An 11417-nucleotide genomic window follows, 5' to 3' on the forward strand; every position below is an offset into this window, starting at 1 on the left:
CAAAAATTCGTGATTAATAGAAAGTTACTTATTAAATACTTTTATGGTAATTTTAATCAAAATTAGAGCTTGTATAAATTATTTTGTCCAATAATTTTCTAAAAAAATATACTTTAAAAGAAGTCTCTAAATTATATAAAAAAATTGAAATAAACTCTTATATTTTTATTGTATTTAATCAAGTTTTTATATTTTTATTTTGAATCAGATAAACTCTTTTAGTTTTATTTTGAGCCAAATAAATCATTATGACAAATAATTGACTTAGTAAAAAAATCATTTGTCATTTAATATCGTGTGAAGTTGATTTGACATGCTAACATATCATAATTGATGATAATATGATATGAGATCATAATCATGTTAGTACTATGTAAATATAAAATAACAAGTGGTATATTGACTAATTGTCATTAATCATAAGGGTTTTGATTTAAAATAAAAATATAAAAACTTAATTGAACAGAAAAAAAAATAAAGGTTTATTTGAACTTTTTAAAATAGTTTAAGAGATGAGGATTATGTCTTTATTTTAATTTTTTAAAAAGGGAAAAAATTGAAGTTCTCATGTAGGGATGTCAACAGTTAAGTACTTGTTAATTTTGAAATACTCAAACTCGGAACTTAATAATAAGTAGAGTATCCGAACCTTACAACTATATGAATATTTTTATAATTTACTATCCAAACCCAAATCCTGTTACCATCCCACTATTAGATAATTAGTTAAACCTATTTAAAAATTTAATTATTTAAAAAAATTATTAAACTATTAATGGATATCCAATTACTCGAATGCAAACCCGAACCTCGTTTACAATAATAAATTATGTTTTACATTTATACAATTTACTAATAATTAAATTTATAAAAATAAATAAATAATAGAATTTAAATTTAAATAACCAAAATTTAATATATCAAATGACAACTTAAATCACCAAAACCAAATATCTCAAATAATTTATAAGTTATAGTTATTATTTGTATTACATTCTTATTTGTACATATAAATGAAAAGTTGTTAATAGTCATTTTCACTTAATAGCAATACTTTAACATGTTCTATTAACGTAAGCATAAATGCGATGCTACTAATTTTATAAGTTAAAATTTTGTAAATTACAAGTTTTGTTTATATAGTAACAATAATTAACAAATTACTTTATCATAATAAATATAGAGTAATGTTTATATAAAAATTAAATATATTAATATTATAACCTATTCATATTACATATTAATACGTAAGATATGGGCATAATAATAATTATTAGTAAATATAACTTATTTAATATGTTAATAAGTATATAATAAATAGTAATGTTTATATATAAATTAAATATATTATTATTTATAACCTATTAATATAAGCTACATATATGTAAGATATAGGTTTACTAGGCAAAATAATACTATATATTATAGGTGAAATAATTATAATATTAATATGTATGATATTTATTAATCATATATTAATATTAACATATAATTTATATCTATTAAAAAACTATAACTTATATCATTTAAAGTATATAACCTATAATTACATATTCCATTACTTTAACACATAATCATATGTATGTTTATAATAGTAAGTATATTCCTTGTAATATGATATTATTTAAACATAACTAATAACTAAATAGTTTTATTATTTAAATATATTAATGATATATCATTAATAATTTGACTAATAATAGTATATTATGAACAAAATTTGGTAAGGGTTTAGAGTAATTTTCATCCATATGTGGGTTTGATTACTAACATCAATGAAAATGTACATATTTAAATATTTTTTATATACTATACAATATATAATCAGATTTGAGTATTGAGTACTCAAGGGGTGATATTTGAACCCTACTAGAATCCGATACGGATAGTAAAATTATTATCCGAACTCACCCTTAAAATGTAAAATACCTTATCTTTATATAATCAAGTTAGATATCCGCGGGTACCCTATTAAAAGGTACCCATTGCCATCCCTAGCCATTACATTTACAAATATTGCTTTTAAGAGATAAAATAGCCACCTACTATGAAACTTAATAAATTTCTCTTTTACAATTTAGTATAACTTTCATAAGGTATAATATTTTGAATTTTTTAATTATTTAAGAAAATTTTAATAAAATTTTTAATTTTTTATATTTTTATTTTAAATTAAATAAGTTCTTATAGTTAATAGTTAACATGATATCGATAATCAAAATAATATATGCCATTTTTAATATCATGTGGTGCTAACTTGTTAAAATGAAAGGCTAGATTGCTACGTGATCACATTATTATGTTGCATTACTCGTATGTTATGACAAAGTTAACATATCACATCAACATTAAAAAATATAAAATGACAAATATCATATTAATTAACGATAATTAGTCGATCATTAATTATAAGAGTATACTTAATTCAAAATAAAAATATTAAGTGTTTGATTAGATGTAATAGAAGGATAAGTATTTATTTGATTTTTTATAAATAATTCATGGGTTTTTTAGATATTATGCTAAAAGTACAATATTTAAAAAAATATAAATAAATTTTTATTCTTTTATCGTGTTCAAATAAGTACTTGTATTTTTATTTTTAGTCAAATAGACTCTTACGAATAATAGTTGACTAAATGTTCTTGGTTAAAATATAACTTATCATTTTATATTATAAAGTATTGATATGTTATAGTAGATAATGACATAACATATTGATATGACACGATGATGTAATTATGTGATCTTTTTCACATTTCACATTAACATCATATCAATGAAACATCAACACCACATGATATAAAAAATAACAAGTGATATTTGAACTAATAACAATTAATCAACCATTTTAATCAAAACATCTATTTAATTTAAAATAAAAATATAATAATTTAATTAAATGTAACAAAAAAATAAAAACTTATTTAAAAATATTATATATATACCTTTCGATAGACTCAAACCCTTATACGATTATACTTTTGCATGCATGTTTTTCACTCTGGTTTTGTATATTTTTATATTTGTCGATAGATTTAATTAAATTCATTACCTTATTTAGTTACATGGCAATAATAAATGAATAAAATATAAATTACCCCTAAATAATTTACAATACTGGTTTTAATAGTAAAAATTACTTATAAGACGAAAAAATAAGTAGAAGGTAATCCATTTACATTATGAAGTTAAAAGAAAAAAAGAACGCAAGTAAGATAAAAATCGTAGGAGAATAGATAAAAGATGGGATGTGAGGGTCACGAGCCATCTAGTATTAACAAGTAGTAAAAATATTTAAAATAAAAATTTATACATATCATTTTTTTATAAATTTTCGTATATATATATATGATTTAATTTAATTTAAGACCATCAAAACTTTAATATACATGGATCAACCAGATACAAAAATCTAAACTGCATTTCAGTACTAGTGGATATTGCCTTTTGCCCAAATCCATCCAGAGTCCAAACACGTACCACAGCGCCCAACCGCAAGCCGAGTGACGGTTTCGGTGTGCTTGCGGCGTGTCACCAAAGGCAGCCGTAGAAAACAGAAAGACTAACCCCCATTTCTTCTTAACTAACTACTTGCCTTTGTTCAATGTTCAATGGCGTTCGTTGCTTCAGCTTCACTGCTGCCTTTCAACAGTACGCTCTCTTTTGCGCTACCCCTCTTTTCGTTTTGTTTTGCACCATCTGATTTGGCAAGAAATGGTGTGTTTCTTTTTAATTAGGAGTTTTTGGCGGGGGAAAGAAATGGAATCAAACGTTTCCTGGTTATTCGACGAGATTGAGGGTTGGACCCTCCGGTTTATCGAAGTTCAGGACTTGCAGTTTTGCTTCAGCCGCTACGGGGGGCAAGGCCGGAGGAGCTTTAACAGAAATATCCCAAGCTAAAGAAACGCCTCGTATTTTCTCATGGCCTCATAACAAGGTTTGGCCCCTTCCTTTAAGCTTAGGGATTTATTCAAATCCCATTTTCTATCGTTATTGCTCTATTGCGTTGGGAATAATACTCCACTTTGATAAATTATGGACTAAGGGAGGAAGGACCGGTCGAAGTTCCTAATAACTCAGTTTGACAAAAACCATTCCTATTAATAGTGAAAAAGTTTAGTATAATGACCGGTTAACTTGCAAAGATCCTGTCATAATCGTGTCGTGTTAAAGTTAAAGTATCTATACCTTTAAATACAATGGCGACATGAACGCGACACGATTAAGTGATGGTGCGAAAAACATCTAATATTAGCAGCATTGGACATGAAACAATAAAATTGGCCACCTGCATCAACTCAATATCACATGAAAAAAGTGCAAGAGATTTGAGTTTTCTGATTATCTTGTAAGTTAATGACCAAATTTCTGTTTTGCAGAGGCCAAGGGTGTGCATATTGGGTGGCGGATTTGGTGGTTTATACACTGCTTTAAGGCTGGAATCTCTTGTATGGCCTGACGATAAGAAACCTCAGGTATGTTGACATTAAATTTTGATTGTGTTGTTTTTTAAAATGACATATTCTGCAGAGTATGTATAATATGCTGACTGATATGATTAGATATCTGAAAACTACTGTTTCTCAAACTTTTTCTTTAATTTAATATAACCAATTATATTATAATCAATATATGATTATGTATAATATAATCAATTTCTTCACAATGCTGTCTTCATTACACATAATATGTCATAGTCGATCTATGTTACCAGCTATTGGCGTTCTATGTACAAAACCTAAAATTAGCATTTATCAGGACCTATGTCTTAGACGTAAGAAGAAGGCTTGTACAAAAGGAAGCCTTTTCAACCCTTTAAGCAACAAAAATCCCATAAATATAATCAAAAGGCTTGAATGAAAAGATGCCTTTTCAACTCCTAAAGCAACATTAAAAAAGAGAGCAATTTTCAAGTTCAATTCATAGCACTAAAATTTTCCATATCCTCTTCTTAAGACCTCAAAATCAGGAAGCCTCATATGCTGCCACCTTCTTTTTGTTTTATTTAAATTATTTAATGAATTGCATGTAATTGCTTTTTATCTTTTCATTTTAATTAATTTTTCTTACTTTTGAGACCTTTAAGTCATTTTTTTGCATCTGTTTTGTCCAAACATATGTAATTCCATTAAGGAAAGTGTATATATTTATGCTATGGATTTTAACCACTTCTCTGTCCACAAAGTAGTTTGGTTTCAAAATGTTGGTATTGGGAAGAAAAATGTTTTTTGATGTCATATGTTGCTTTTTTTCTGGTAAAAAGAAGATAGAATTGAAACATTGATATTGGTGACATAGACATCGTTTCTTAGTGCATTTTCTCCCCTTCTCAACTCATTTCGTTACTTCATTGAATATGGGATCAGGTGCTTCTAGTTGATCAGTCTGAACGGTTTGTTTTTAAGCCAATGTTGTATGAGCTTCTATCTGGAGGTTTGTTTTCTGGATCAAATTCTGAGGACATAATTTTGCTTAATGAATTTAGTTGAACATTCTTTTCAAACGAAAGCAAGAGCTTGATTGTAGTAGAATTATTTTCTGGTGCAGAAGTAGATGCATGGGAAATTGCACCTCCTTTTTCCGAGTTACTTGCAAACACTGGTGTTGAGTTTTTCCAAGACAGGGTAAAACTATTACATCCCTCTGACCATTGGGGAACTAATGGTCCTAAACAATCAAGTTGTGAGGGTACTGTGCTGCTTGAAAGTGGCCTTCTCATTAAGTATGACTGGTATAATGTTATAACCCTTACTACCAATACTATTTGTTATGATGATAATTTTAAAGGTTTTTCTTAAAGACCCCTTCTCGTTGACTATGTTGCTTTCTCCTCCATTCTTGTGCTATGATTTCTTGACTTAGAGCCGCTGAAATACATATTCTAAGTATTTGGAGTGAAAAAATGTATCATTGGTCTTGTATGATTCTAAGACTATTGGAATTCAAGACTCTAGAAACATTTAGGAATTTTGCATAGATGGTCTTCTTGATTAGCATCCACACACATGGGCCTTCTTATTTGAGTTGCTTGTGCTTTTTGAATGCCCATCTGATATTCTTTTATCTTATCTTGGGCAGCCAGGTTGGTTCTTGCTTTGGGAGCTGAAGCTAAACTTGATATTGTACCGGGTGCATTAGAGTTTGCATTGCCATTCTCCACCCTAGAGGATGCATGTGTAAGAGCCCTTCAGCTACCCCCTTGGCTCAAAAGAGTCTTGGTTTAGGTTCTAGTTTGCTGAAATCTGAGTTTTATTATATCTTTACATGTTACCCTTTTTTTTGCATCTTTACATGTTATCCCTGTTTATGCAGAAGGTTGACAAGAAGTTAAGAGCATTGGAGCGGAGGAATTTTGGTAAAGGTTCTCTTATTCGTGTGGCTGTAGTTGGTTGTGGTTATTCCGGAGTGGAGTTAGCTGCCACAGTGTCAGAGAGACTACAAGATAGAGGAATAGTACAGGCTATTAATGTTGAAACCACAATCTGTCCAACTGCCCCAACCGGAAATAGAGAAGCTGCCTTAAAAGTAAGACACTAACTTTTTGGAGAACATTTATTTATTTTTTATATTAAATGATAGGGTCTAGATTGAAGTCCTTGGCTGGTTTTTGAGAAAAAACAAAGAAGGTTGTATAGCTAACAATTGAGTTATAGAGGACATGCGTGACATTTGCACGCCCAAGGAGGGATAATTAATTATTTCCAAATGGCAATGGGCTTATACCAGGCATCAACTTTGAGCTTTTACCTATTTTACACTGGTAATGGATGAATTTTCAAGGCATATTCAGGACCCTATTATTTGGTGCATGCCTTTTGCTCATGACATATTTTTGGTGTATAAAACCAAAGTAAGGCTTCTTGTTGTTGAATACTATTAAGTGACAACTTTAAATTAAATTCTTCTAGCATTGGGATAATTTCATTTGAAATACTACTTGATTTGCTTTCCTAAATTCATATGTACAGAAGGTGCTGAAATTCTGCAAACACACGTAAAAATCTTTCAAATAGCAGCTAGTGCATGATCATTTCAGTTTCAAGCAGAAGTTGATTTTTCATTTTTTAGATGCATTCATATCTTTCTGCAATGCTCTGATTACAATTTTATTTCAAAGAATCAGGCATAGGATCTTTGAGCTTCATGAAATGATATGTGCCCCTAGACATCTGGAGTTCTTATGAACCTGTCTTATGCTTTCGGTTCTCATGTTGGCATTATGTATTTGTAGCAGCCTTAACTTGTTTTCTTATAATTTTTGTGCTATTGGTACCAGGTTCTTTCATCTAGGAAAGTTCAACTTCTCCTGGGTTATTTTGTTCGCTGCATACGGAGAGTAAGTGATGTGGATGCTTCAGCAGATGCCACTGGGATAAGAGAAGGAAAGGACATTGCAGAATGCAACTCTGAGAAATATGTTTTGGAGCTGCAACCTGCTGAAAGGGGATTAGAAAGTCAAATTCTGGAAGCAGATTTGGTGTTATGGACAGTTGGGTCCAAAGCTCATCTTCCTGAACTGGAACCCTGTGATAAACCCCATGAACTTCCCCTGAATGCCAGGGGACAAGCAGAAACAGATGAAACTCTCCAAGTTAAGGGCCATCCACGCATATTTGCACTTGGTGACTCTTCTGCTCTAAGGGACCCAACTGGAAGGCTTCTGCCGGCCACAGCGCAGGTAAAACCTACATGCTTTAGTTTTATTGTAAGATTTGAATATACTTCCATTTCACTGCTTGCTGAAGCCCTGTCAAAACTTTTCGTTGTTTTTCTAAATGCAACTTTAGGTTTTCGAATGGATCCAGAACTACAACTTCTCCAACCTATCAATTTTTCCTTATATTTGTTTTTTCATCATCCCAATTTTTATTTGATTGACTTGCTTGCTTTCATTCTCAGGTTGCTTTTCAGCAAGCAGATTTTGCTGGTTGGAATCTATGGGCAGCAATTAATCAACGCCCTTTGTTGCCATTTAGGTTAGAATTCAGTCACTTACTAGTATGAAAGTTAAAATTGCATCAATGAAGTTTTTTCTGTTTCTCTCTAAGCCATGTAGCTTGATATTCTTTTTCTTTTGTCATACTCTTCATCTTGTTTGCTAGTGTTTTATTTCAATGGAGCATGCATATCCTTTGTCTTCTACATCAAGTTTACATAGTAACTGGTTTCATTGATTCCTTGAAATTTTTCACAAGATGAAAAGTACTCACATATGTATGGGCATCATCGATGCTGTTAAATAAGTCTAATATGAAAATTAGGGGTGAAAGGTGATCTGAAGTTCCTGATAACATATAGTCCCAAAATTATGCTGCAGTTGCTTCTTTTGATATTTTGATAAAGAGTTAATCATACTAGGACGGTAGATGTTCTACATATTTTAAAATTGTCATGGAAGTCTAGATTGTTGTATTCTCTCAGCTCCCTCAATTGTTGGGTTGTTTAGCATGCAAATAATAGTATGCTCTGTTAGTATTTTTTTTCCTTGCAGCCACCAATTTTATGCCTGCTTTGTGCGGCGTATCCTATCCAGTATAGTGGAATACGGAAAGTCTTTGGGAACATAGTCATGTGTTGTTGGTGGACAGCATCTGTGTGAATGTGTGCATGTGTTCTCTGAAGATGGTAGTCATGCATTTTTGTCAATTTGTATGCTCAAGATTGGAATACTGCCTAAAGTTGGATTGAAGTTCTTGAACCAGAATAAGTTTTCTAAAACTATCATGTTTGGGTACCAGATTCCAGAATCTGGGAGAGATGATGACCCTGGGGAGAAATGATGCTGCTATTTCACCAAGTTTCATTGAGGGGTTAACCTTAGAAGGTGCTATTGGTCATGCTGGTAAGTTTTTTGTGCACTGATTTCTCTCAATATCCTCTCTCGTGTCTACTAGTTCTTCCATTTTAAGTTTTTAACCAATTTTACATCACTTCAGCAAGGAAAATAGCATACTTGATCAGATTACCAACAGATGAGCACCGATTTAAGGTGGGGCTCAGCTGGTTCGCCAAGTCCGCCATAGATTCAGTAGCATCAGTACAGAGCACTATAACAAAGGTTCTTTCAGGCTCATAGATCACTGTTACTCCGTTAGAAAGCAAGGCTGATTACATCATTAGAATTATGTATTGAATGTCACCTTCTACATAATGGATTAATTAAAAAAGATTTCCTCTTTACCAATTTCAGTGCTGAACACCTCTCAGGGAACAAACATAAGTTGTTAATTTGATTTATGGGCTTCATATTCAAAAATTTTACAGCAGTAGTCCTTTCGATCTTTTATTTTGCGTTGAATTTGATCTACCATATCTCTTTATATGATTTATATCTGGTTAATATGTCAACTATTTCAATCTCTATTGGCATAGATCATGTATATCAAACTTCAAATTAATTAAATCTATCCAACTCTACACTTTATTAAATAAAAGTTTCATTGTTATATATATATATATATATATATTAATTTTAAAAAAGAGTACTATCTATCGATACAATAAAAATAATTATCGAATTGATTTGAAATTTTACGGATATAATAATGATTACCAATCGATTGTTAAATTTGTTAAAACGTTTATCATGCTTAACCTTCGTTAATGATTTTAGTGACTACAATGCCCTGGGATTGATTTTGCCCTTTGTTTCTGGTCCAAAAGTCAGTTGAGAAACAGACCCGATATATTCTCTCTAGAGTTGTGGGCAGACTCGAACCTTTTGTAGTCGTTGTTTTCAAGCCGTTGTACTGACAGCTAGTATGTGTTGTCGATCAAAGGTGGACCAGTTATGCGGTGGCAAAAGCCGAAATTCAAGAGGAAAGAGAGACGGTGGTAGTGCATTAATTATGTTCTTACTCGATTTGATTGGCATTTTTTGAGGATTAATTTGATGGGACACCCTGTCCTACCTTTTGAATTTTGAGAACATTACTTGTGAGATTAATAGACTGAATAATATGAATTGTGTCTATCAAAGACGTAAATCCATCCTAATCTCAAGTGGAAGCAGGATACATTCGCAAACAGGCCTTTTGGCTTTGGCGCCCTTTAATTAGATAGATAGGACCACAAAGCAAGGACTTCTCATTTTCCATTTTCAAGTCAAGGGTGCTCCACTATGTTGACTTCCGTACTACATAATAAATCAATGCTTTAGACATATTCTCTTCTCTTTTTTTTTTTTTAAAAAAAAAATCATTTCAAATGGGTTCGTGTGAGTTGTTGGTGCAGCTTCCCACGTACAAAAAAATAAATAAATTATTTTAAAAATTTTAAATAAATTTTTATTTTTTATTATATTTAATTAAAATTTTAAAAAAATAAAAAATTTTAAATAATTCAAAAGACATTTTGGATTATTATATAGGCCCGACCCCCACCACTTACAGGAAGCAATTGGAGGGCAGGAACGAATCACGTTCACACACCATTAAACGCCGCAAAAGTTGTTACACTGACCCCCCGGCCAGATCTCCAAACTTTAATTGGCCGGATCCACACCTAAAATTGACTGCCGTTTTAATTACCCTCAGAGGGCAAATCCATCCTTGTTGTCATCATGCCACTTGAACATTAAACAAGAATGGGCCAAAGATGGAGGAGGGTATAGGTGTACCCACCAGGGAAGTTAAATAATTCTAGTATTATATTTTGTTGCAATTTTCCCAAATCTATGTTATTAGTTGATATAGTGAGGATGGCGTCTTGACTTCTGTGGGAAAACCCCACTGCATTAACTTCCATTAATTTATCCTCCCTACCCCATTCAATGAAACTTTGATTTCCTCTCTCTCTCTCCCATTGCAGAAGCTTCCCTCTCTCTGTAAAGCTTTCCTAATGAATGATACAAGCACACTTCTATTAATAAACTAGTTAAATGCTCATGTGAGTGTAATTTCTTTTACATGAATTATCTAAAAAAATTTAAATAAAATTTTGTTCTTTTATTCAGTTTAATTAAATTTTTATATTTTAATTTTGAATCAAGTAAATTTTTATAACTAATAATTGATTAATTATTATTAATCAAAATTATACTTATTATTCAATATAATATAATATTGATATGATACATTGATATATCATAATGATGATATATTTTTAATAAAATGAATTATTCAAAAAGCTTATAGATCTTAGTGATACCTTTTTATAAAATATTTATTTATTCATTTTTAAAGTCAAACAAATAAATTCTCATTAAGGTTTTGTCCCTCCCCCTCTTTATTCAAGTTTTATACTATTATTCTCCATTTCCCTCTAGGGTTTGACTCATATTTTAATACATTCATATATATATATATATATATGGTTAATATTTGATACACTAATAAAATATGGTTTTGATATACAATACAAGATTATCAAATTCTGATATCTCATTAATAAAGTATTATTATCAAATTTTGATA

General features: G+C 30.6%; 1 protein-coding gene across 1 annotated transcript; it reads left to right on the forward strand.

The window, feature by feature from the left end:
• The first annotated feature begins 3408 nt into the window (after positions 1-3408).
• Positions 3409-9328, forward strand: NDC1 (NAD(P)H dehydrogenase C1). The gene is made up of 11 exons (XM_021418237.2): positions 3409-3654; positions 3741-3940; positions 4383-4478; positions 5370-5436; positions 5551-5734; positions 6086-6179; positions 6316-6528; positions 7280-7681; positions 7903-7979; positions 8742-8845; positions 8940-9328. Exons 1-11 carry the CDS (start codon positions 3615-3617, stop codon positions 9077-9079), a joined length of 1617 nt encoding a protein of 538 aa, XP_021273912.1. The 5' UTR covers positions 3409-3614; the 3' UTR covers positions 9080-9328.
• The last annotated feature ends 2089 nt before the right edge of the window (positions 9329-11417 follow it).

Source organism: Theobroma umbraticum, unplaced genomic scaffold (assembly GCF_002168275.2).
Source record: "Theobroma umbraticum cultivar Fairchild unplaced genomic scaffold, ASM216827v3 scaffold_44.0, whole genome shotgun sequence".
NCBI classification, from domain to species: Eukaryota; Viridiplantae; Streptophyta; class Magnoliopsida; order Malvales; family Malvaceae; genus Theobroma; species Theobroma umbraticum.

What these genes read in the sequence shown, in the direction of transcription:
- NDC1 (XM_021418237.2), top strand. Translation starts at nt 3,615, where the DNA reads ATGGCGTTCGTTGCTTCAGCTTCACTGCTGCCTTTCAACA. An exon ending in CTGACGATAAGAAACCTCAG is followed by an intron (nt 4,479 to 5,369) that starts GTATGTTGACAT and finishes ATATGGGATCAG; the next exon opens with GTGCTTCTAGTTGATCAGTC. An exon ending in CCACCCTAGAGGATGCATGT is followed by an intron (nt 6,180 to 6,315) that starts GTAAGAGCCCTT and finishes CTGTTTATGCAG; the next exon opens with AAGGTTGACAAGAAGTTAAG.